This window comes from Rhamphochromis sp. 'chilingali' (assembly GCF_963969265.1).
Source record: "Rhamphochromis sp. 'chilingali' genome assembly, chromosome: 10".
In the NCBI taxonomy this organism is placed as follows: Eukaryota; Metazoa; Chordata; class Actinopteri; order Cichliformes; family Cichlidae; genus Rhamphochromis; species Rhamphochromis sp. 'chilingali'.
In genome coordinates, this window is record NC_137937.1 from 19,385,006 (window position 1) to 19,411,824 (window position 26,819).

General features: G+C 40.2%; 2 protein-coding genes across 5 annotated transcripts in view; one reads left to right on the forward strand and one right to left on the reverse strand.

The window, feature by feature from the left end:
* Positions 1 to 24,273, forward strand: kif2a (kinesin family member 2a). Of its 4 annotated transcripts, XM_080893021.1 has the most exons (22): positions 1 to 195; positions 12,670 to 12,764; positions 14,530 to 14,652; positions 15,417 to 15,471; positions 16,338 to 16,454; positions 16,693 to 16,737; positions 18,069 to 18,169; positions 18,281 to 18,376; positions 18,461 to 18,515; positions 18,607 to 18,769; positions 19,448 to 19,538; positions 19,668 to 19,731; positions 19,818 to 19,909; positions 19,995 to 20,137; positions 20,353 to 20,557; positions 20,737 to 20,847; positions 20,943 to 21,010; positions 21,288 to 21,413; positions 22,199 to 22,346; positions 22,973 to 23,074; positions 23,196 to 23,331; positions 23,419 to 24,273. In XM_080893021.1, exons 1-22 carry the CDS (start codon positions 135 to 137, stop codon positions 23,502 to 23,504), a joined length of 2,283 nt encoding a protein of 760 aa, XP_080749147.1. In that variant the 5' UTR covers positions 1 to 134; the 3' UTR covers positions 23,505 to 24,273. The 4 variants fall into 4 exon arrangements, with proteins under 4 accessions (XP_080749147.1, XP_080749149.1, XP_080749148.1 ...); XM_080893023.1 differs by lacking the exon at positions 21,288 to 21,413; XM_080893022.1 differs by lacking the exon at positions 16,693 to 16,737.
* Positions 23,762 to 26,819, reverse strand: part of dimt1l (DIM1 dimethyladenosine transferase 1-like) — a 13,655-nt gene continuing 10,597 nt past the window's right edge. Inside the window, exon 12 of the mRNA XM_080893015.1 lies at positions 23,762 to 26,240. Coding sequence (XP_080749141.1) covers positions 26,198 to 26,240 — 43 coding nt within the window. The 3' untranslated portion in view covers positions 23,762 to 26,197. The remainder of the gene's footprint in view (positions 26,241 to 26,819) is intronic.

A 26,819-nucleotide genomic window follows, 5' to 3' on the forward strand; every position in this document is an offset into this window, starting at 1 on the left:
TGCTCTTGACGTAATGCGTAATGCTGCCACTGACTGCATCTTCCTCCCAAACCAAAGACTGCCAAAGAAGCTGATTTTACTCGGCTTACAATAAGTCTCTAGTCCTGTATTTGTTCATTTTTAAGTGATGTAGAATGGCGTCTGGCTTTGGGAAGATAGTCGTTGGTACCTATGTGGAGATAAAACGCAGCGATGGTAAGTTTTACCCTGTCTATTTATTTTTCCCGTCGCGATGTGTAAGTTGTTTGGGGATCTTTGTTGCTGCGCTGCTGTTGAATATAGCAACCGTTGTTTCTGGCTGCAGAGCGTAACGCTAGCTGCAGATTCATATTAGTTGTCAGGGCGGAGAGTTTCGGCACGGCCTAAGCCTTTGAATGGGCGCCTTACCTTTGTTAGCATGCCCATTCAGAAGATATTTCCCGATACCTCTAGATTCTTATCATTAGATAACAGCAAATGTCTTTGATTGGAATTTATCAAACATACAAACATATTAACTCTAGCGACACCTAGTCTCTTAAATTATTTATTATAACAGGGAATTCAAAATTATAATTAGCCAAGCTAGCGGGATTGCTAACCCGGTTAGCTTAGCTAACTAACGTAGACGGCAAGATTAGCGTTAGCTTATGGCTAGCCAAAGGCTGTGTGCTGTTTCCCGGCTTCACACAGCAGTGGCTCTGCAGTAAAATCGGTTTCGTTAACATGCACTTTGGTTTTTGGTTATATTTTATCCCCGCTTTCTTTCATTGTTAGCTTATTAAATGCTCTGTCAATAAACCGAACCGCTAGTTGTTATGGAAACCCTTTTGAGGTCTAAAATCCTGTATTAATATTGTCTTTTATCACGGTCATTTGCCATAAAAATACATTTGTAATAAGAGCATATACGTAAGCCATTTTTTTATAACTCTTTCCTTTATTTCCTCTATTACTCTTGGTATTGCATGGGTCATAAAAGATGATAGTGTTTTATTTAATAGAGGCAATGCCAAGGATATATAATTGTAGATAGTGTAACCTTAAATATGAGGCATCTACTGATGCCCTCGGTTTTCTGTAGTGGTACTACAAATGTAGCCATAATAGCTTACAAAAAAGGGGGGTTAAACTGCATTCACATGAGCTGAAGTTGTTTCTGAAGGCTAGCAGATGAGTAGACCGAGAAAAGGGAGAGGCTGGTTGTTGTATGACTCTCCTTTCTGTGAATGCCAGCTTTATTCTTGCTGCTCTGTGTAGTTGTTCGGCATTGCTTCAGGGCTATAGAGCCAAAGATGACACAGAAGTTTGTGTCATTCCTGCTGGTCCTTTTGGGACTTTGCTACACCCAGTGAAATTGTTTTGCAACAAACCCTCAAACAGCACCAATCTTGTACACAAAGCACACGGGAATAAGCTTGAAAGCTAGTGCCAGAGGTGTGCTGCAGCCACTGGTGCTGGTTAGTATCATTGGTAATGTCCCTAAATCCATAATCTCTGTCCTAAGATCAAGAGTGAGATGTGAACTAGATGCACAGCAGGGCTGCAGAAAGAACCAGTTCTGTCTGTCTGGTGTTGTATCCAGAGCAGGGATTGCCCTCTCCCTCTCTCTCTGGGGACTGGTTCAGATTCAAGCCAGATTCATGCTATTAGCCACCACCCCATCTGTTGCAGCCGGCTCCCTCTGTTCTGCCAGGACTCACTCGCTCCCTCTGTGTTTTTTCCATTTCATATTTATTCCTGTTGAGAGCTAGGTCTTATAGAAAATAATTAGGAGCAGTTTAATTAGACTACCTCCAGTCATCAGAGGATGATGTGTGCACCTTTAAAGGTATTATACTCTTAATTGTTCCTGGATATCAATATTGAGTATTAATTTTTGGGCTTTCCTCTTTTCTTTTTATCTTTTTTGTTTGTTTGTTTGTTTGTTTGTTTTTAAGTAAAATATTATGGTTTGGCATTTTATATATTTTAAAGTCTTTCAGAGCAGAGTGGAGTACCGGAGAGGCAAGGGTCTGTGTGGTGTTTGTACACTACATCATTTTTTTCTGAATGTGTGCCATGTTGATATGGTTTCATTAATAGGTGTCTCTGGTTCTGTGGGTGAAAACGATGCTTTGAGGGTTTTGTTTATTCCACAGGCTTAGCAGAACTAGAGCACCCCATTTTAAGCCCCTTCTGCTCCTGGGAGGTGTCAGTGTACCCATTCAGCAAGGTTTTAGTAAAAAAGTGGGGCACTTGATGGGGGATTCAGTAAAACAAGCCCGGTTGTGACTTGGTATTTCAGCTCTTTTAAGTCTAAGGATACAGTGTATGTCTGTGAGGAAGATGTAGGCAGCCGTTAGAGTTTATTAAAGTCTGGGGGGGAAATAAATATTCCCGTCTTTGGCAAGGTCAGAGAGTACAGCTGCACAATAGCTCATGTGGATCTTGTAGATGTACAGTGTCTGGACGTATGCTGTGTCCTTGAAACCTGTCCGTTTGGGTCTGTAGCTTTGCAGAAAGAACGGTAGGATAGTTTCCAGTTAAGGAAATTTGTCACTTCTCGATTATTAAAAGGCATGTCTGCCTTGCCATTTGAAAGTAAATGTAATAACAAAAATAATAATTTTACTTTTAATTAAATCAATAAATCGTTTTTTAATACCTATGCTGTTAGTACTTTAAAACATGCGTTTCTGGGTACAACAGGTTACACAAGCTCCTGATGTTCAGTGTTGTGTTTAGTGCCATTTACTGCTATTGAGGTTCAGTTTACATAGTTCCTGCCACTGCTAACAGCAAATGTCTACAAGCAGCACCATTGCTTAGCCTCTTCATGGGAAATGTCTTGTACTGTTGCATTATGGGTTCATCATGACTGCCTCTCTTGGCATTTGCACTCACTATAAGGCTCAGTTAAACAGTCTCGTCTGATAGCAGAAAAGACGAATTGCTGGCATTTTACAGTGAAGATCCAACTGTTGGCTCATTGACACAACAAACATCTTGCAAAGTTAGCAGACTTGGGAGGAAAGTGATCACTTCATCAGTTTCAGCAGGATCATATGACAGTTACACTGCCTTAGTGTTATTCTTGTGTTTGTGGGTTGTTATGAATGAGCCTAAAACAAGCCTTGTCCTTATTATATCTGAACCTAATGACCTGTGTAAAATTGACATTTAGAGTGAGACGAACTTTATCCACTCAACCCCTAGTACCTGTTGAGCATTGTGTCATTTAGCTGTCACTTTAATGTAACAGATCTACCCCTTTTATAATAGTATAGTTCAAGGACTTCGGTTTGATATTTATTGGGCATTTTTTATAACAGTATGTATAATAGTAGGGAGGTCTGGCCATTAATAGGTGTATTGTACTGTATTTTAAGAGAACTTCTAACTGGAGATGTGGTGTTCATGGGTGATTAAAATAACAATTTGGCTGATGATTGATTTGGAGGGGGAGGGGGTTGTTGCTATTTATTTCCTCCTTTGTGTCTGGGAAATAAATACATCTCCATCTCTGTAATAAAAAACAGAATAGTGTGTTTATGTATCATTTAATCCATTCATTTTCTTAACCACTTATCCACTGAGGTCAGCGTTAGGGGTGGATCTATCCCAGCTGTCGCAGTGTGAGAGGCAAACTAGACCCTAAACGGGTTGTATCGCAGGGCCAGCACAGAGAGACAGACCAGCAAACACTCACAGTTGGACTTGGACTCACTGCAGTCGCTCTCAGAGATTGTTAGAGACTCATAAATAATTGCTGTGTAATTTATAAATGCAGACAGACAGTCTGAATGAGTCTTTGTCAATGAGCACAACTCAAGGGGACTCAGCTTAACTGGCTGCCAGTTGATTGTATTCTGGTGATATTCCTGTAGATCAGGAAGGTTACTGAGACCAACTTTAATAATTATATGTGAATTTCTTCCTATGTAGACAGCATTTTTTGATGATTCATCACAGCTAATTACTTTATTATCAGAAACTGATTGGATGTAATTGCTTGCTTGATCCCATTCAGTCACAGGCTGATAGCATGCTGACTCGGTCTTTTTGGCACCATTTATGTCCAGGCTTCACTGACAGTGTTGGTGTGCTTGACAATCTCAAAATAATAACTAAAGTGTACTTAATTGTGTTAACTGTTAACTTCATGGCCGCCTTCTTTATTTAACTTTGAGTTGAAAAACGGCCATAAATCAGAATATATGTTACTGCAGTACTCAGCATGCTGAAAAATGTTAAAAATTGTCATTGTATCGTATCATTAATTAAGTAATGTGATAACATCGTGCGGTGTCTGTTGGTTACCACCTAAGTAGTACATGTATCGGGCTGCAGATTTTCTTGTGTAAAATTATATTTTTGTTGTTGCTATTATTATGTTTTAGATAATTATTGGTTATTTATAACCCCTTACATTCCATATTGTTTCATTTTTAAATTTCAGATTTACATATTATAAAATAATAGGACATTTGTCTCGTTTTATCAAAGTAGTTTGGGCGAAGTTGTTCTCTTCTCTGCTGCTGTTACTTATGCACCAAGTAGTTTATTGAGTCTGATCGCGATGAAGCCACAGGAAGTCTGTGGTCGGTGGCTTGCTGCTTGACATTTACAAAAGCAGGCAGCCGTTTTTTTCCAGGGTGGTTAGCAGGATGGAGCAGTGATTTGGAGAGCCATGCTTAGCACAGTTGTTTCCATAAATCCTCTGAGTGCTGCTACTCTTGGAGGTGTGACATTTAATGTCACATGTCTCTTCCCCCCAGTCACTGTATAATTTAGCTAGATTTTTTTTCAGAGTCTATCTTTCCAAAGACCAGTTTTTGTGGATGAATGTAGTTTGTGGTGGACCAATACCTGTGATAGGTCACCCATCTGGTTATGAGTAGCACTAATGGAAACAGAACTTTTTATAGCTTCTGACACCCAAGAGTGTTTTTACATATCGTTCTTTTTAGAAGACGCAAACTCAACAATCTTAAAGTGGACCAACAAAAGAGAAATTAGTTCTTTTTGTGTTTATAGTGTGATTGCATTTTAAACAAAGACCTGATTTTTCTGGTACCCTTCAACTCTGACTCTAGGTCATCTTCCTGTTCACTCTTTAGAGCCCTCAGACCTCGACTCCTCGACTGTTTTTGGAGCTTTTTCTAACTAATTAAGTAACTAATTAATTAGTACAAGTATAGTGTTAGTACTTTTACTTGGGTAAAGGATGTGAATACTTCCTTCATTACAGTGCAAGTTGATGTGTATGAGGAGAAAACGGGCAGAAATATCTTGTTACCATTCAGGGCTCGTGCCTAGGGTCCAAAGCGACCTAGTCGTAACAGCCACACAGGATCTTAGAGTAGATCTGTCTACTCCAGTCAACCCTACAGACAGTTTGTTCCTCAGACTCGGTGCCAACCTCCATCAAAGCTATAGACATCGAAAATGTGACGTAATTTCCGGAGTAAAACCGCAAAGGATTGTAGGTACAAGTGGCTAGCGCGCACGGGCTATTACAAGACAACAGTTACAGAGATAAACGGAGACACAAAGAATGGCAAGAAGCTGTATTATTAACTGCCATAGCCAGTCGCATGACAGCCACTGGAAGCCGATGGGTAAAGCGATCAGTCACATGGTCTGTCGATCTCTATTGGGACATTTTTATTACAGTGATCCCTCGTTTATCGCGGGAGTTACGTTCTAAAAATAACCCGCGGTAAGTGAAATCCGCGAAGTAGCCAACTTTATTTTTTACAATTATTATAGATGTTTTAAGGCTGTAAAACCCCTCACTACACACTTTATACACTTTTCTCAGACAGGCATGAACATTTTCACACTTTTCTCTCTTGTTTAAACACTCTCAAAGTTCAAACCTTCGTAGAAAAATAAGTGCGGTATTATACAATGAAACCAAAGGCACCCGCCGGTGACAAGTCCCACTGCTAGTGATCGAAGATATATGTAAATTTGATAAGCCGAACGCATTCTTTACTGTACAGGAGACACTGCATGAGATTGATTGACAAATTGAAATTGCACAAAAAAAAATCTGCGAAACAGCGAGGCCACAAATAGTGAACTGCGATATCGGGCTGGGCCATATTATACCGTTCACGGTAATACCAGTACAATGTTAGGCAACGATAAGAAAATATTGCGATAGAATATGGGTAATACGCGCATGCGCAGTGCCTTTGTTTTCATACGCACATGGCCGAAGAAGCATGGCAGCAGCGGAAAATGAAAAGGGGGAAAGCGGATCATTGAATGAAACGGATGGAACAGAATCGGTTTATAAAAATGGTGCAACTTCAGTGATGCAGAACTGGTTTGGTGTTCATCCATCAGATACCCACCAAAGCACTTTTTTTTTTTTTTTTTTTTTTTTTTTGTAGAACATGCAAGCGGACCGTCATTATTACCGTATATGTCGGACTAAGGTGCTTGTAAATCTGGGAGTAATCTGGGTCCAAAACTCCATCCGTTTCAGGTCCCAAAGTCAAACGAACACTGTGGCACACTGAGAGTTAAGAACTGTCTAAATTCTTTCATCTTTAATAAAACAATCACGATTGCTGCTTAACAGGTGTAACAATTAAGTTTAACATCCAGGCATCCATGAAAACAGACTTTATTACATTTACAGGAGTTAGAAGTTAGCAGGAAGTTAGCGGAAGGTAGCTCGCTAGTTTCGCTAGTTACCTAACCATGGTATACCATGTTCTGACTGAGAGATTTCTGAAAAAATTAAAACTTACAGCTCTGCTATCACTTCCAACATAAATGAAGACAGAAAACGAAATAGCAGTGACGTTTGTAGGGTTACTGAAGTTGGACTAGCTGGTATATAATGATGTGCTATGTGATCGCTAGCAACACAGCTAAGTTAGCATAACATAAACAGTGAAGCTGGAGGATGAACGCAGTGGCGTGTCCAACGGGGTGGCCTGGGGGGGCACAGGCCACCCCCCCAACCAGACTGGCCACCCCAGGTGCCACCCCGAAGCTAAAACAATAAAATTTAATGAAATATCAAATGTACGATTATGGTTTCACAGTGAAGCTCAGATATTCGAGGGTAAGTGAATGCAGCACCGGCTTCTGCACTATGAGCATCATGTTAGCAAAGGTAGGAGAGCCAAGCACGAAAGACGGCACTGCGGAAAACATTTTTTCGGCGAAAGATTAACAAGTTAACATAGCTGGACTAGCCATCAGACGTTTGTATGGTGGGCTGATGACTTATTTATTTATTTATTTTTGTAACGGCATGAACAATGAGAGGTGGTGGATTGGCCAGATGTTGGCCGATGTGTAAAAATAACTCAGTTGTTTGGTGGTGGCTATGGCGGAGCTTCCACAGAGGCAACAGGTGGATGAGGGAAGGTGAGGCAGGAGGAGAGACCCGAGGTGGCCGTCGGTCCAAGTGTCAGGTGAACTGAATTTCAGGTAAGAAATTATGACCTGCAGTCTATCTGGGTCAGATATAAACCAAGTTTAGGTGTAGTTTATTTTCGTTGTGCTGACTTTTTACAGTCAGTTACAATACCTCATACTGCGTGAGCTAGCATGACGCGTTTCTATACAGCTGTTCGGTTGCTATGATGTTACTGATAGTGAACTTTATTTTATTCATAAGGTTAGTTAGTAGAGTTGCCAACAGCTCCTTAAAAAATGGAATGGTCCCTCATTCAGAGAAAATATTACGCGTTTCGTATTGAGCTGAGAAGAGACACAGTTTGTCCCGTACTTTAGCTAGAATGGAAAAAGACACAAAGCTGGAGTTATTCTGTATTTACAGCTGCCTCTTCTCTTATCTCCCCCCCCTCTTCTATTGCTACTTCAATCATGAAACTGATCAATGATCAGCTGATCGTCTCTCTTGTTTGTTTATCGCCCACTTTGCGTCAGAAAGAGGAAACCAGCGGATGTTGCGCTAAACAACAGCAGCACGTTTAAGCTTGATCAGCTGTTGTTAGAATTTATTTAATATTAATTTCTAGTATCAGCTGATGTTTGCTGGAGCCACAGCTGTAAACCTGCTGGTCATGATATCGGTTTGGATATGTGGTGAGAGGGAAACGTGAAGATGAAACCAGTCGATGTCCTTACTGAATCATCAGAGCTGAACAGGTGATGGAGAAACAGGTTTACCTTTTAGGTGACATGAATGAGTTGAAGGGAAGTTATGAACTGTTTCTGAGAGACAAATAACACCAGGATCCTTTTTTAGGTAGCTGACAGCTGGTAACTGTGCAGGGGCGGGTCTAGCAAAGTGTTGCCAGGGGGCCAGGTAGGGCATTAACAGGGAGAGGGGGGCACAAAGTTTTTATCTGACGTAAAATGTATAGAAATCATACATATACCAACAAGACTGTACATCACTGTCACAACAGCATTTGTTTTCATTCAAAGGCTTTATGGCTTTAATACCTGGTGGGCCGGTCTCTAGTCAAAATGCCCGGGCTGATTTTTTTGTCCCAGTCCAGCCCTTGGCACGACACGCAAAATAAAAAACAGCTGCTTGTTTAAGTGAAAATAAATGGATGTTTTTGTTTTTGCGCTAGTAAAGTTGTAGAGTTGTATTTTGTATTTTGTCTCACATCAATTATATCGTTAGTTATATCGTTATCTCAAATTTTCAAATATATATCGTGATAAATATTTTTGGCCATATCGCCCTGCTCTACTGCGATATAGTGGGGGATGACTGTATACTGTTGGTAAACATCTGATCAGCAGTAGAATAAAAAAAAAAAAAAAAGCTACATGTACATTTCCTGTTTAAATTCATGTCTATGTTTGGATTAGTTACTATTATCATTACTGCCTGTATGGAAGTTTTCTATAATAGCATGTGGCTGATTTCTCTGATAATAAAATGTGAAAGCATCTTGCCTGCTAATAACAAAACCAAATGAATTGTAGTATAAGTTTCTCTTGTAAGATAAGCTGTCATTGCACATGAACATGATACTTAAATCAATTAATAATTTAATTATATATCTATCCATCCAGCTGGGAGGTAATGACAACAACAACAAAAAAACCCTTTGTGTTTACAGGTGACAGATTACATGAACCACAATGAGTGTTCAGAAACTAAATTAGTTTTGAGGGCTGAAAGGGACCAAGTATAAAACCACTCTTACATTTTAAAACTTTGTGATTTATTGTAAATCAATTTCAACTAATTTTTTTTTTTTTTTTTTAGGGTGGGGGGTTGGGTTAACTTTGTTATTCTGTGTATTTTTGTGGCTGTTTGTATCCTCTATAAATGCACACAGGAATGGCTCAAATACTGGATGTCCACATCTTGCTAAATCACCAAAATTTTAAGGAAATAACGCTATCACAAGTGCGCGATATATACCTAACAAATAGAACATATGCATTCTGTTGAATAAATGGCTGCCCTGCGAGAAAATCATTTTCCCTGCTTTTTGCAAATGTGAAACATTTGTATGGTAAATTGATCAAATGTTCAGCACATGAGAACACTGAAAGCATCTTTGCTGGCCTGCTCTCTTTGTGTCTCTAAATAATGGATACTGGAGCTTAGATAGTGAAGGGATTTTGCAGCATGCAGTTGGATCTGCACAGGCAGAAATGGGAGGGCTGAGCAGCTTTTTTTCTTTTTTGTCCTTTTTCTTTTTTTTTTCTCCAGCTGTTAGTATTGCAGTGTTGAAGACAGAGGGGCGGAGAGAAGCACAGAGGCTGCTCTCATCTCCGTTATCCGAGTCTCGCTAACGTTTCATTATCAAACCTCCTGGTCTGAACTTACCAAGATTAGCCTCAGCCTGCTGCCTTCCTCTCACAAGAAACCCAATTTGTTCAGTCACTTACAGAACAATGGAAATGAAATAAAAGCCTCTGTTGGTGAGCATAGGCGGGTTTTGTGTTGGTAACATTTCACTGAAACGCCTGCATTATCTGGAACTAGATTCTTTGTTTGTGAGGATAAAGGTGAATATAAGCTTATATAATTAGTAATGAAATGGTTTAATTGAAGCTAGGTTAAATGTATATGGCATAATAATAAAAAAGTTGGAGCACAACACTTCAGAAACAGAACTGAAAATGTATAGAATACATCAGTGGGTCGTCACACAACAATTATAATATAGCAGGGGTCGGCAACCCTAAGCACGCGTGCTACAGTTGGCACGCGAAGGGTTAACTGATGGCACGACCATAGCTGGACTGGTCATCGGGCATACCGGGCATTTGCTCGGTGGGCGGATGATTTTTTTATTTATTTATTTTTTGTAAGGGTATAAAAAAATGACAGGTGGTGGATTGGCCAGATGCTGGCCGGTGTGTAAAAATAACTCGTTTGGTGGTGGCTATGGCGGAGCTTCCACAGATTCAGTAACATTATCAAGTGGTGGAGGCTGGTAGGTGGATGAGGGAGAGGGGAGGCAGGAGGAGCAGAGACCCGAGGCGGCCGCTGGTCCGAGTGTCAGGTGAACTGAACTTCAGGTAAGAAGTTATGACCTACCTGTCTATCTGGGTCAAATATAAACCAAGTTTGGTGTAGTTTATTTTCATTGTGCTGACTTTTTACAGTCAGTTACAATAACTCGTACTGCGTACTAGCTAGCATGACGGAGTTTTCATCAGCATTGTTGTAGCGAACTTTATTTTATTCATAAGGTTAGTTATTAGAGTTGCCAACCGTCCCGTAAAAAGACGGAGTCGTCCCGCATTCAGAGAAAATATTATGCGTTTTGTATTGAGCTGAAAAGGAACAGTTTGTCCCGGACTTCAGCTAGAATGGAAAAAGACACAAAGGAGTTATTCTGTCGTTATGCTGCACAGCTGCCTCTTCTCTCCTCTCTCTCCTGTTGTTACTTCAATCATGAAACTGATCAATGATCAGCTGATCAGCTGTACTCTATTGTTTGTCGCCCACTTTGCGCCAGAAAAAGGAAACCGCCGGACATCGCGCTAAACAACAGCAGCACGTTTAAGCTTGATAAGCTGTTGTTAGAATTTATTTAATATTAATTTCTAGTATCAGCTGATGTTTGCTGGAGCCACAGCTGTAAAGCTGCTGGTCATGATATCGGTTTGGTTATCTGGTGAGAGGGAAACATGAGGATGAAACCAGGAGATGTCCTTACTGAATCATCAGAGCTGAACAGGTGATGGAGAAACAGGCTTACCTTTAGGTGACATGAATGAGTTGACGGGAAGTTATGAACTGTTTCTGAGAGACAAATAACACCAGGATCCTTTTCTATGTAGCTGACAGCTGGTAACTGTGCAGGGGCGGGTCTAGCAAAGTTTTGCCAGGGGGCCAGGTAGGGCATTAACAGGGAAAGGGGGGCACAAAGAAATACTTTCTTATTCTCATTTAAAATGTCTGGCTGTTATTAAATAATTATCTGAAGCTTACAGCCAAAGTTTTTATCTGATGTAAAATGAATAGAAATCATACATATACCAACAAGACAGTACATCACTGTCACAACAGCGTTTGTTTTCATTCAAAGGCTTTATGGCTTTAATACCTGGTGGGCCGGTCTCTAGTCAAAATGCCCGGGCTGATTTTTTTGTCCCAGTCCAGCCCTTGGCACGACACGCAGTGAATTAATCTGAGAAGGTGCATTAAAAATAAATGGCCAGGCCAGCGGTGCACATCGCAAATTAGCTCGGATAGACACATTCGTTGTGCTCGAGACAGAATTCACAATGTGTTTTTAGGACTTTCAGGTGTATGGACCAATGTTTTCTTTTCTGATCAAACCAGAAATCTTTAATGAGCAGCTGAATTTGTCTCACATTAACTGGCTGAGTTAATGCCAGTTAATGCAACATCGAAGCAGCTGGAATCCATAGCTGTGCGTGTTCATGGAGCTTGCATTTTCACCTGCTGGACATCACTACCTGACAAGTTTAACTGTCTTCAGAACATTGCAGAGGCCTTATTGACAGTATTTGGCTCTACATATCTGTGTGAGCAGATTTTCTCTCATATGAAGAGTGTCCTCAGGTAGCCGTCTGAATGCTGGACACTCGGAGACCTGTGTCTCTGAGTGGGAGACCAGAGATCACATTAACATGTGTATCCCTGTATTAACAAACATGCCATATTGGCCCAGTTTATTTTACTTATTGTTGTGAGGAGACCATAAATAGCATTTGTATTTTCTGTTGTACAGTTCATTTGCTGTTATGGATAAAAATGTCTTTTTTTGTTTCAAAATAGCTGATAACTATTCGCTGACAGCTGCCAACATCTGCGAACAAATATAATTCTATAAAGTGGTTCTATATAGTGTGTAACTGTTAATATAGAGTGTTATTAAATTTATTGCTAATGCAATCATAAAATTTTAGATGGCACTCGTCATCAGAAAGATTGCCTACCCTGTTATATAGTATATTATTTAAAAACATATTCTTTAAAGTCAGTGTATATCCAAATAAAAACAGTTTTATTTTAACAAGACTGCATGCAGATCTGATCATGGTAGCAGGTGATAATTAGACCTTTTTATATTTCATAAATCATGGGGTTTGAATGGCAAATGCAACAACGTTATGTTGTTGTTGTACTTACTAAACAATAAAATGCTTTTAATTTTCCATAGCACTACAGTGATTTTTGTCCCAATATTTTCTACCTTCAGCTATTTATGTTTTTCTGCTAATCTGATGTTTGAGTTCATCTTATCTCTGGTGCTTTTACAGGACGTATACATCAGGCGATGGTGACCTCACTTAACGAGGACAATGAGAGCGTCACAGTGGAGTGGATAGAAAATGGAGACACAAAGGGAAAAGAGGTAAACCACTATTTACCACTGTTTTTTTTAACCTCTTAAAGCTTCCTTAACAGCACAAAGTGCTTTTTATTTTCCAAAGAAATGAATAATAGATCCAAAAGCATTCAGGAGCTGCTGTGATTATGCAACTAAGCTGCATGTTCAACCACACATCACCCCTTGCACACCCTGCAGCTCTGATCACATGTAGACAGTGTGAAAATTTAACAGTACATCTGGCGGCAGGCTTGCTGCATCACATTTTCATAATTATTTTTCATGGACATAATAAAAAGCACAAAGATAAGCAGAATTATTTATATAAAAATGTCTGTTTCTGCATTTGGTTCAGCCCTGTCTTTGGAGCACATACGCACAGTCCAAATAAGACAATAAAAAATACTAGAAAAAGCATTTCCTACCAAAAATGCAATGTGAATGCTGCAATTTGAAAATGTTGCCTGAAATGTTTAAAAATATTTGAAATATTCAAAGCTGAATTTGCTAAATCAGCTTAATTGCAAAAGATTAGCAAAATATCGGCCAGCAACAGTACCAAAAACTGAAAATATGCGAAATAAAGCGAAAAAGGTACCAAAACTGAGCTTCAAAAATGCTAAACTTGGAGCTGAAGCTCATCAAAATGAAAAATGATCTCAAATGAGAAATGTTTATCCATAAATGTTTAGCCGTGTGACGATTTTGGCATAACTTCCTGTGTCGCTAGACACAATCTTTGTGGTGCGTCGGCCGGTCGTGCACCTCTTGATTATTGTAAGGAGTCATCCCAGTTGTGTTTAAGACACAAGTCTATGATCATGCCGGTTATTAGCTGAATTTTAATCATAATCCTGCACAGAAGCTCAGAGACATACAAACACACAGAGGGAGATGTTACAACTGTTTGAAAACTTTAGTTTGTGGAAAGAACTTTAAACAAAGCAACCACTGCAGAGGATGGCAGCTTCAGGCTGTTTACTTTTTCCCTCCAACAAAACAGAAAGAGAAATGAGAAATTGCTGAATGACACTGGATGAAAGAGGACAGGGATGGCTATGTTTTGATGTATATCTTATACATGTAAGGCAAACGATTTGGGCATGAAAAAAAGAGAAGTTTTTTCACATTATTCTTCTAGCACCGTTTAAAGAGCAGGGGATGTCATCACACAGTGGTGGCAAAATGCCATAAAAAATTGAATTCTTCATAAAAGCACACTTCTCCAGAAAAAGCTGAACATTTTGATACCAGAATGGTTTCTGTAGCACAAAGTATGCAGAAGTAGTTAAGTGCAGGAGGATCTCAATAATGTGAATGCTTATACAGCGTGCACATTGCCTAGATTTTTAAAGTATAAAAACGAATGAGAAAGTTGGAGCAAGTTGTCCATTAATTGCAGCATTGATTCTCAGCCCATCAAAATGACAAAGTGTCCATGGAGCAAGTCTGTCTCTGAGCTTTTTCACCCATGGAGCGTTGGTGAAATTTACAGTACAGAACTTTAAAAATTACATTCAGCAGCAGTTTTAGAAAGTGGTCAACACCCTTTGGCTTTACTGCAATAAATCTGATGAATAATTTTGACTACTCAGCACACAAGAGACATCCAAGTTTAAATATAAGCACTTGGGGGTAGTTTGAAGACTCTTGTCCACCTTAATTATGTACAAAACTGGTCGCATTTAAGCCCTTTTTAGGCTTTTGTGATGCACTGTATTTTCAAACTGACTGAACACCCTGTCATAGACAGAATCACTTGACTTTATGCTGCTCTGTTTCTGGACAGATTGACTTGGAGAGTATATTTGCACTTAATCCAGATGTGGCTCCAGATGAAGAAATTGCCCCTAGTCCAGAGACCCCACCCCCTCCTACACCCACATGTGTGAAGGTCAACAAAATTGCAAAGGTGAGTGGTGCTGTGTGACCTTATGAGCACCTAAAGGTGTAGCGTGTGATTTACATTGCTCAGAATTGCAGCTCTTTGTTTTGTCACCCTCATCCCTCATTCACGGGCTAGCACCCAGGCTTCCTCGGGTGACCTGTGCGGCTCAGTATGATGGATCTTTTTATAGAACCTCGATCCTTCTCAGGAACCAGCTAACTGGTCCTGTTAATTACACCATGTGTCATAAATATAGACTAACAGGTGAGAGTCTTCAGTGGTTTTTTTCTTTCTAAATTCAGTAAATATTTAGGGCTCAAGGTTCCCACCATCCTTTTGTCTCACCACCAGCCCACCCAGACTCAAGATTGTTTTTGTGTGTTTTGCGGCGTGAGCTGTATCATCACGGTTTTTCCTTTGTCAGAGATCTAACTAGAATTTTAGTAAAGTCCAATTTTAAATTGTTACTTACCCAGTACTGAATATTAGACATTTTTGTCTGATATTCACATTTGTCAAATGATCAGAAATTACAGGAAAATTTCTGCCAGTGAGGGAACAGGGTACTGTTGCACCTGTGCCGCTCTGTGTCTCCATCTGTGCCACACAGTATGGCTTGCAGCATGTGGATACATTAACCACCCGCCTCCAAAAAAGCATGTGTATTTCTGTATTTTTGTATGCAGAGTACTCACGATAAGAAAAGTCTAGAACTTTGTGACAACAAAAGTAGGAATCACACTAACTAACTCAGTAGTCATTTCTCTTTATTTGGTTTCCCCTCACAGAACCGACGGACGATAGCACCTCCTAAGAATGATACTCCATCCAGAGATAATAGAGGTTTGAGGAACTGCAACATTATCCTCACATATTTATGGTGGTTTAATTGTTATTGAAATTTTTGCTTTCTATGGATTGCTATTTTTTTGTTTGTCAGTCTTTGTTTTGTTTATTTCCATCATGAGTTTGCCCACTTTAGTTTAGCAATTATTTTACTAGAATGCAAAAAATCTGTGGGGTTTTTTGTTTTTGTTTTTTGTCCATCAACTCTTCCTGTGCAATCAGGAAGAACTAACTTCCTGATTGCAAGCAGCAAACACTGGTCAAACAGTACTGTAGTATGGACAGGCAGTAGTTGTTTAAATGTAAAATTGATAGTTTAATAGAATATGTTCTCCAATGCAAACATAGTGACTCCAGTGTAGTCGTTTACACTTTTGGCAAACAAGAAAAAGCTACCAGGAGGAGACACAAATCCCTTTGGTGGAGCATCAGTACGGACACCCGGTGTTTAAAAAAAAAAAAAAAAAAAAAAAGATTAATAAATAAATACTGACTAATCCATTTATATATAGAACTACCCACTACTTTCAGCTACTTCCTTATTTATAAGAAAGCATTTTTCTGAAATACAAACATAACACTCACAGCCTTATAGTTTCAGTACACGTGAACCATCCACGTTTGTTGTGCTAACAAATTTGACCAAAGTAAACATATTCTGGGTATTTATTCATTATTATTATTATTATCTTTTTTTTTCTTTCCTCCTCCTTCCTCCTTTTTTAATATTCATTCATTTAATTATTTTGGTGTAAGGGTTTTGTTTTTTTTTGGGGGGGGGGGGTTTGCTGTTAGTGTTGCTTGGTAGTGGCATTTGGATCAGAGATATTTGTATTTTAATCTTTGTGGTGTTGTGTCTTAAGCAATTCCAACCCGGGCCAGACCTCCACAGCCTCAGCAGCCAGAGCCTGCTCCACCTCCTCCATCGCAGCAGCCTGCACAGCCCACTCAGGCCCAGACACAGCAGCAGCTACAGAACGGTAACAATCATGACATTTGTCAAGAAAATGATCATTTCAAGAAACCAGTTTTAAGCAGTTGGCCAAAAGCTTCTAGCCTAATCCCTTTATGTAAATGTGAAGTATAATCCATATAAGATTTTTCTTTTTTTTTAATCCAAATATACTGTCAGCGTTAGTAAAAATGCATCGATCGCACAAAAGCATACCATCAAAATCTTTTAATGTCGTGTCTTTGTTGACCACATGTTCATCACAGAGTCCTCACATCAGCCGCTATCCAGAAAGGAGTTTGGACAGCTTTGTATGTATCACCTGCATGTTACCCCTGCCCTCAGTGCTTCACAGTGATTCTGATAGTTTCCAATAGAGTCCGATAGACCGCTAGTCAAACAAGAAGATCGCTCAGCCAAATGTCTGCCACATACTGCTCAGAGCTGTTGTGTGGACAAGAAGCAGCACACTCACAATCCATCCAGCAGACAGGCTTTCTGGGTATTAGGAGGGGAAAAAAATCGTGGTGTCGTTTGGCTGTGCTGCTTTTTTTTTTTTTGTGTGTGTCTGGTTTCTGCTGAGTCACACACGGGCACACACGTGGAAGAGCCTGCGGTAATGTGTGTTACGTCTCTGGGCTCAGACAGCAATGATAGCCTTTTATTCAAAGTGCTCGCTGTCATTTGGAAGGCTGAGAGGATGATGTGAACGCCTTGTCCCCCCTCCTCACCCCCTCAGCTCCCCTCCACACAGACTGAATAGCCCATAAGCAGTAACGGTGCTGAGTTCGTCTTATATTTCTTGTCCCGGTGCTGACCCAGTTCATCTTCTCCTCACAGATTAGAGCAGATTATTAATCCCTCTGCTCCGATAGTCTGGGTTTTCAGGGACTGGAGCCAGCAGGAGGCCAGGACTGTGTCACAAGGCTTGGGCTGGGCTTTGCAGCGGGAAGCTGGGGCTGCAGCGGCGAGCATTGAGCCGGGGCTAATCGAATAACATAGTTTTGATGAACTCTGCATTGAATTAAAAGTGGCTTTTACTCACATGTTTGCTAACTTGTGTTCCTTTATAATGGTGACTAATAGTTTGATTGACCTGAAACAAAACTAATCTGGGGGTGTGGTGCTCGGGAGCTTTGGAATAACCTTCTTAAGACGATCATTCTTGATTTGAAACAGCCTCTTACTGTAATCAGACTGGATTAAAACAGTAATGCAAGGCACATATCCTGCATTGTAAGTGTTTTTTGGTTTTGTCTTTGTTTTTTTTAATTTTCCTTTCAGAGGTCACATGTCCTGTTGTGTTTGAGGACACAAATAAAAATAAAAAGGTGTTGAAACACAGTGCTGCAAAGGCCTTTTGTTGGTTATGTAGAGCAAGCAGCTAATGTTATGCGGGAGACACTGTGTGCCAGCCGCTGCATCCGGGTGTGTAGTAGCTGTATCACTGCTCTGCTTTGTTGGAGCCAGCCCAAGGTTTCTCTGCTGTTTAAATAAAGGCCAACAGAAAGGAAAGCTGATAGAAGACGCTGGGAAAGTAGTAGAAGTGACATATTGTAAGCGAGATGAAAGGGGAAGAGAAAGCTGTTGATACATGATGTGAAAGCTGGGAGAATTACTGTTTTTCTTTTCTAAATGGCAGCACGAAGGAAGTCAAACTGCGTGAAGGAGGTGGAAAAACTTCAAGAGAAAAGAGAAAGACGCCGGCTTCAGCAGCAGGAGCTCAGGGAGAAAAGAGCTCAGGTACACTGATGTTGTTCTTCTTTTTTTTCTTTTTGCCATAGAGTTGTTTACATTGAAGTGAGTATCTATTTGACATGAGAGTAATTGTCATGTTGTCTGTCTGTCCTTCAGGAGGTGGACACCACCATCCCCAACTATGAGATCATGTACATGATCCGAGATTTCCGAGCCAGTCTAGACTACCGGCCCCTGACCACAGCAGACCTGGTGAAAATTCTTCTTCGCTCCTGATCGGTAAGAATTGACCTTCATCCAAAGTTTAATAAATGTCCTTCTCATTGCACTGCCCAGATTGAAGAGCACAGAATATGCGTTTGTGTGAGGAAACGCCCACTCAACAAAAAAGGTGAGGTCTTTGATGAGTTTCGCCTCATGTTGCGTGCTAAGTACTTTTTTATATTGTTGTATTTGAAAGTGTCGCCTCTGCTGTGTTTCAGAGTTGTCCGTGAAAGATTTGGATGTGATCACCATTCCCAGTAAGGATGTGGTGATGGTTCATGAACCTAAACAAAAAGTGGACCTGACCCGCTACCTGGAGAACCAGACCTTCCGCTTTGACTACGCCTTTGACGACAGCACCACAAACGAGATGGTTTACAGGTTTGTGACCCGAAGCGACATCTGAGCTGTTAGATTTATTCAATTTCAAGTCAGATTCATATTATGTGACGCAGCACATGATAAGCCAACCAAAGACACAGACGGAGAATCTCTGCCAAGCAATGGCGCACAATCAAGAACAACCAGACTTTCCAGTATTTGCAGTGTTTGTCTTAGCTTAGTTTTGAGAGATGTTTGCAGACAGCTATGTCTGGGGGAAAAAATTGTTGAACGGTTTCTGATGCACAAACTACAAATGAACAAGTCAGTGTTTTGCCACAAATTATCGGCTAGGGGAAGGAAACCCTGGATCAGCGCAGCCACACTCATTGAGGGGTGCGACCTGGCCACTCGGCCAGCGGAATTTGACCGAAATGTGTTGATTGTGATCGTTTTATGGTTTTTTAATCATTTACAAACATTCTACAAATGACTGTTTATCTATTTGCATTGTTACTAAACCAAACTAATTCAAATAACAGCCATAGTTTGACATTTTCAAGTTGCAAATTCATAGATAATAAAAAACTGAAATCTGTTTTTTTTCCATGTTAATATAATTCCTTTAGTCAGAAGAAAGGTGACTAACAAACAAAATTAGATGAATGAATTGTTAATATTTTATGTATAAATTTGGGGATGGAGTAGCGCATGACTGTGTTTTGTCTTCTCCTGCAGGTTCACAGCCAGACCTCTTGTGGAAACCATTTTTGAGAGAGGCATGGCCACCTGCTTCGCCTACGGACAGACAGGCAGTGGAAAAACACACGTGAGTTACAATTAATGTGCCTTTAAGAAAACAGAAGGCTTTTATCCTTGTAGTTGGAGTGCATCTTATATAATTTGTGTATAAAATACATTTTAACTTGTATATATTTATTTTTTCATTGTGTCACAGACTATGGGTGGCGATTTCTCTGGGAAAAACCAAGACTGCTCTAAAGGAATTTATGCATTAGCTGGTAAGCACATTAGATGTAGCTCTTTGTTGACTGAAGGATAAGTTGGATCTGTTTTGGAATTCGATCTCTCGTGTGTTTCTATGCAGCTCGGGATGTATTTCTCATGTTGAAGAAACCCAGCTACAAAAAGTTAGATCTACAAGTGTACGCAACTTTCTTTGAAATCTACAGTGGGAAGGCAAGTGATGTGTGATAATTTTTTTCCTTCTTATTTTTTTCTGAAGGAGAGATTTTATTTAATGCTGACAGAACTGTGTTTGTAGGTGTTTGACCTTCTGAATCGTAAAGCTAAGCTGAGGGTATTGGAGGACGGGAAACAGCAAGTGCAGGTGGTGGGGCTGCAGGAGAAGGAGGTCAAGTGCACAGAGGATGTCCTGAAACTCATTGAAGTGGGAAACAGCTGCAGGTATGACAGCAGGAACTTTCTCAGGAATTCCAAGACTTTGTGTTCTTGTATTTGATCAGTGATCAGATCAAAACTCTGAAATTCGTTTATTGTCATGCAGACGTCGTCTAGCACAATATTCATGTTCTTTGGGGATGTTATTCCTTCTCCTGAAGTTATTAATTTTTTGCCCTCGCTGCTGCTGCTTCATCATCATCTTGATCACCCCCCAAAAGAACATCAGGGCAGACGTCCGCCAACGCTCACTCATCTCGCAGCCACGCCGTTTTCCAGATCATTCTCCGGAGGAAGGGGAAGATGCATGGAAAGTTCTCCCTCATCGACCTTGCGGGCAATGAGAGGGGGGCGGATACATCGAGCGCTGACCGGCAGACTCGTCTGGAGGGAGCAGAGATCAACAAAAGCTTGTTAGCCCTGAAGGTCTGTGTGCAGTGAAGGGATAGTGGAGTAGCTCCTTCCCAAGTGTTGGCTACCACTTCGTTTTTTTGTTGTTGATTTGTAAAATAACAAAGAAATGTCATGTATACTTTTTCCATTTGTAATTTTTTTTTTTTTTTTTTTTTTTTAATTTACCAAGTATGTCTCTCTTGTTGTTTCAGGAGTGTATCAGAGCTCTGGGTCGTAACAAGCCCCATACACCATTCAGAGCCAGTAAGCTCACCCAGGTCCTCAGAGACTCCTTTATTGGGGAAAACTCACGCACATGCATGGTCAGTCCTCTGTCTTTGGCCATGTTATCAAATCTCTTCCACAGGTTAATAAATATGAAATAAATCTGAATGACATATTCTGTTTTTTGCTCCAGATTGCAACCATTTCTCCTGGGATGACATCCTGTGAGAACACACTCAACACACTACGCTACGCTAACAGGTGGGGTTGAGATAACCCACTCCAGTGATTTAGACAGTATCTTCTTGCTACAGGAACTTCTTGGATTATTCACCTTTATGAAATTTTAGCTCTTTTGGATTCCTCTGTAATGTCCAGTGGCTTTTATAGAATCTGAAATTAGCTGTACTACTCCAAATTTCTCTGCTTACTCTTGTTCGTTCTGACTCTTGTATCCTCTTCCCCTTTTTTTCCTACTTTCTTTCCTTCTTGTTTCCCGCCCTCTGCTGCTCTGTGTGCTGGTATGATGACTGTTTAGAGTGAAGGAGTTTGGGATTAGTCCGTCAGATATCCCCTTCTCCCAGAGCGGTCAGGGAAGCCGCCCTGAGCACTCGCCCACCAATACCTTTGAGTATGATGACTTTGCTGCTACCTCTCCCAGCAGGTCAAGCACTCCCCAAAGCACAGCACCACACGCACAAATACACACAGTGCATGCTGTCCCTTTGTGTATCTAATGCATTATAGAACACACCCATGAGCTCATTTATCAGCTCCTCACTGCGCTACACTTCCTGTCTTCCCCTTTCTGTTTTTCATCTGCATGTTTTGATGTGATTCATCTTTTCATCCCTGCTCTGACTTTGATCTGAACTGTAGACAAAACTTTTTTTTTTTTAAATTGTGTTGCTAAATCCTGAAGAACAATATGTCTGTCTGTCTGTGTGTGTGGGTGTGTCTTTTATTTGCTCTGTTGTTTCATCGCTGTTCATGCCCCGGATGTCAGGGATAACTGCGATAGCTGGGTGTGATAAGTCAGAATGCTGGTGCAAAACTCGACTTTTAGCTGTTTGGCAAATGCATCCACGGTGAGCTTTTGTTTGAGCCAAACACTCAGCGGGTAATCCCTTATCCCGGCCGTAGTCCTAATTAATTGGCGCTGGCACCTGCAGGTTGGGTACAGTGCTGTAATCCCTCATCAGCTCATCAGCTCTGCGAGAGCCTAGTTAAACATGAGCTCTGAACACCCAGACTCCAGTTACCATGAAAACTGATATCTGGAAATTGAGCATTGTCATCTGTGCCTGTGCATGACATCACTGCTGTCATGAAGCTGCCATGCTGCACAAACCATGAACCGCAAACCAAACATCAGCCTTGTTAAGAACAGGTCTGACCTGTGGTCGCTGCGATCTGATGTGTTTCTTTATTTCTTCTTTTGGTCTGCAGGGTAAAGGAACTAACGGTGGACCCCAACCAAGTGATGGAAGGGGGACGCCCCAATATCCATGCTGTCAACCAGCTGGATCTCTTGGATGAAGAGTGGCTGAGCATCTCACCACAAAGAGACGACCTTAAACTTCTCTGTGAGCAGAATGTAAGTGCTCACAGTTGATTCTTTGAAGCACAAATCAGACTGTTTACATCTGGAACTTATATCTGAAAATAGGGCTGCTGTGGAACAGGAGGTAAAACAAGGCTGTATATTACTCAGTAGTTCAGTCCCTGACTCCTACAAGGGGCAATGAGTGCAAGATACTGGTATATGAGCACTAAATAAGTACCAGCCTATTTACCATATCGCAGCTGCCACGTATTTCACTACCCCTACACTACCCCAAGTGTTTTTGGATTAACATTGAAACTTTTATTTATCAGTGATGAAGGTGAGGTCCACTGATAACCAGATTTCAGAAATGATCTCTGTGCTGTAGCTTTTTGTTAAGTACGTTTAATTTAACAATTTTAAGAAAATTAGATTTTTGACTAAAATGCGTCATACAAAAGAGTGAGATAATATAATAATAACACAAATAGAAGAACTCAGTCTGGTTTAAAACCCAAATTATAAACGTGGGTTTTTACTCAGGTTTAAAGAATATTTGTTTGTTGGAGACATCGTGACGTATAAAGGGAAAGAAGCCACAGTTTAGAAGTAGCTATTTAAAAATGCCTGATCTCCTTTGTTTAAATCTGGATCTTCTGCTGGATCTGTAAACACAGGAGGAAGAAGTGTCTCCTCAGCTCTTCACCTTCCATGAGGCCGTGTCACAGTTGGTGGAGATGGAGGAGCAGGTCCTAGAGGACCACAGAGCTGTTTTCCAGGTTAGAAAACACTCCAGCTCTCCTCGTTTCTTTCTTTTTCTCATACATACTTATATGAATCCAGATAAATTGCAGCTCCTGACAGTGAATTTATAACTTCTCTTTGTTCTCCTCTGAGCAGGAGTCTATCCGGTGGCTGGAAGATGAAAAGGTGCTGCTGGAGATGACGGAGGAGGTGGATTATGACGTGGAGTCTTACGCCACGCAGCTGGAGCAGATCCTAGATCAAAAGATAGAAATCCTCACTGAGCTCCGAGGTATGCCCGAAACATCACTTAACAATAGAATAAAGCCATCCTGCTACATTTTTTAAATGTGTGAAATGCTTTTGCTCTCCTCAACAGATAAAGTGAAGTCATTCCGCTCTGCACTGCAGGAGGAGGAGCAAGCCAGTAAGCAGATCAATCCCAAGAGGCCACGTGCTCTTTAGAGTCTGAAGAGGTTTAAGTGGCATGTTGAGAAACATAACCACTAGATGTTTGGCACAAGTCGAGCTGACGCTAGCAGCTGTGAAAACACAAATTAAAAGACTGTCTAATGTACCAACAGGCTCAATGAATATCGTTTGTTTTGATCCCTCTAGTAACAGAAACTGGCTCTCCACTCATTCTTTGGTCTTGTTAGAAAACTGGAAGGAAACTAGTTTTTATTTCCTTCCACTTTAGATGATTTTTTTTAAATGGAGAATGTTTAGTTTCCTTTCCTTGTACTTAAATTATTTTTCTTTTATACCCGTTTGTACTTCCTTTGAACTAAAACTTTTCGACCGGTTTTCAGAGGAGATCTCAGTTGAACATGCTTCGAAGTTTACTACACAAAACCAGTATTTGATTTCTGGTTTGCTCTGGCTGACATTTCTGCATGTTCACTCTGTGATAGCTTATGTTCACCACTGTTTCATGGTCCGGGGGTCCCCCCGGTCGGCATCGTAAAGTCATACTTCATTGTAAGTAATCTCTTCTCCCTTTCCCTTCCTTCTCAAAGTTTTTACCAGTTTGGAGGAAGCGTTAAACCACATTGTGTTTCTTTCCTTCTGTCATCCCTGACAGATTTTTACTTGTAGTTTGCTACAGTCTGTGCCATGTGGCAACTGACTCAAAAAACTCTTAATGTAAAACATGTTTTCCACCCATTTAACACTTTGTTAAAAAAAATGGAACTAGAAAAACTATTAATAAATGTATAGTGAAGATCACTGACCTATCATTGGTTATGTTGCTCAGTGTTTGCACCAGATGTAATGCTGGAAGAATTAATAAAAAGTCATGTTTCATTTCAATGACTTCTGTGACCCAAATTATCTTTATTTGCCACAAACATAAAGTCAAGCTTGAGTAGAAATTGAGCGTCTAAAGGTGGGCTCCGCTTCACCACCTCGAATTTGACTGCGCTACTTTAAGTTTTCCCATCAGTGCGAGTTTAACACAACCGTATCTCTGCGCTGTCTGGATTCACTTATCCTATCGCTAACGATCAAGATAAGCAGTCACACAAAGCTGGTTATAAACTGGCTAAGTTAACCCAAGGTTTCCCCTGGGGTGGTGTTAGCGGTATCTGACTAATCTAAAAGTTTCATGGCTCATTTTTCTTCCACATAAAATGACCCCTATGAGTGTCACCTGCTCCAATCAAGAGATTTTATCAGATGATAAAATGATTGTCAAAAATCTATAAAGAACAAGAACCCGTGAATCTGTGATTTAGCGCACAGACCAGTAAAATAAACATTTAACTCAAATTATTTTATCACCGAGTTCGCTCTCAGTTCTGCTGTAAAAGATAATTATAAAAATAGAATTCAAACATAGGCTTAGTCTGCAGCAGTATAGGCATCCTCCTGTTTTAAGATCAGGTACTGATGCTTAGAAAACAAAAGTAATCGCAAAAATGTAGGTAAAAGAGAGGCGAAAATAAAGTAATAATGGTACGTCTAAGAATCTGTATTCACTGCTGAGCGTTGTATTCTGGAGATCTGATTGGTCAGCAGGATCTCTTATGAGGAAAGTAGAATACGTCACCATAGTGATTTACCCTGGTAAGTGAACCACCTTCGCGGTATAGAATATTCAGGTTTAACCCTGAAATTACCTGCTCAAGACGAAATCCTCCTTTGTAGTAGACGCCTCAGAGCGTGATGTCAATACTTAAAATGTTTTATTCTATATTAAAAAGGAAAATATTAACTTACAACAGTAACAGCCTGCAGTGTATTATTGTACTCAAATGGCAAACTTATTTTATTTTGAAAGTCATCTCAGCATCAGTAGCCAATGTTTCCACCTTAACATGACCAAGACATTAATTGCTATTCACTGCCCTCCAGCGGCGAGAGTGAGTAACTACAATTTCCACACGTGTTCTTTCTGTATCCATGTTTCTTTGGTGTTTCCAATAGACGTGTATTATTGTTAGAAAACAAATGGTCACCATTTTCTTTCATAACATTTATTGCGTTTTTATACCCCTCAGTCTGTTCTTTAGTAACTCATTAATTGATTATCCTTGTTCTGAGCTTATCCAGACTATGTTTTAATATTTCTAGTTTCTTTACATGTAGTTATATTCATGGCAGTCATACCATTAAAAGATTTCTTTTCTGGTACAAACATTCAAAAACAGAAAAAAAGTCAGGACAAAAGCATAAAGCAAGACTTCTAATGAAAGCAATCAAATTGTTTATGTAGTGCGACGGGGAATATTGATTCTTGTTAAAGGGCACCTGTTACGCAGGAGTAACTCTGCATTATTGAGAGTTACATAAAAAACAATGTAAGATGTCTACACTTTTCATGAATAGGAAAATCTGTTGTTTAGAAAACATCTGGTTTTCTAAACTTTTTGGACAAAGAACAAACTCAGACCAGTAAGAGGCTTTAAAGTATCTGTGCTCAAAATTTTTACAGGTCATATTTTCACAAATGTAAAATAGCACTCAATATGAGCACTTTAAATGCATCTGATATTATTTGTATATTTCATTCAACCATTTCAATATCTTAAATTTCAGTTCCGTCAAACATGGCTCCAGGGGCTGAACCAGACAGGCGTTTGTTCTTCCCTGATCTGACCACAAAATTCTCCCTTGCGTGACAATTTTGAAAGATGTGAAGATCTTCTCATCAGTTAGGAGAAGTGGATTCCTGCAGAGTTGAACGCATGCAGCAGTCTGAGGATGATGAAGAAAAGACAATTGAACACATTAGAACAGTGAAGCCTTTAACGACCACATGCAGCCTGCCGTTTATAATGTACAATAGACTCCTGTCATATTCGTGTACATATGTTACATGCCAAGTTCTAATCTGAATTTTTTGAGTTTTCCATTAGTTGGTAAAACCTGGTACCAATTACTTAGAAGAAAAAAACCAGAAAAAACAACAACAAAACTCTTCATTGGGGTTCAAAGCAAGTAGAGTCGAGCTGAAAATGGGACATAAATAGACCGCATGCCACTGATTGGTCAGGGAGTGACTCATTCTGGCTCTTATCTTTACCCCAAGTCTGAAAAAAAAGCCCCTGATTGAGCAGGTAATGCCATCGCTTTGATGTGCTCGACTGTTGCGTTTGTGTCACATACAAATTACATCACAGGACTCTTGAGCCAACCATACTAGAGGTGCTTAATTGTAATGCAAGAGAATAGAGTCGAGTAGGTAATAGTGGAAAAGAGGCATTTTTTACTATGTAATTACAAAGGAAGTGTAGGGAAAGCACACTAAAAGCTACAGGCTGTGGCGTTTCAAGG

What these genes read in the sequence shown, in the direction of transcription:
- kif2a (XM_080893021.1), top strand. Translation starts at nt 135, where the DNA reads ATGGCGTCTGGCTTTGGGAAGATAGTCGTTGGTACCTATGTGGAGATA. An exon ending in AAAGGAGTTTGGACAGCTTT is followed by an intron (nt 16,738 to 18,068) that starts GTATGTATCACC and finishes TCTAAATGGCAG; the next exon opens with CACGAAGGAAGTCAAACTGC. An exon ending in AAAGCTTGTTAGCCCTGAAG is followed by an intron (nt 20,558 to 20,736) that starts GTCTGTGTGCAG and finishes TTGTTGTTTCAG; the next exon opens with GAGTGTATCAGAGCTCTGGG.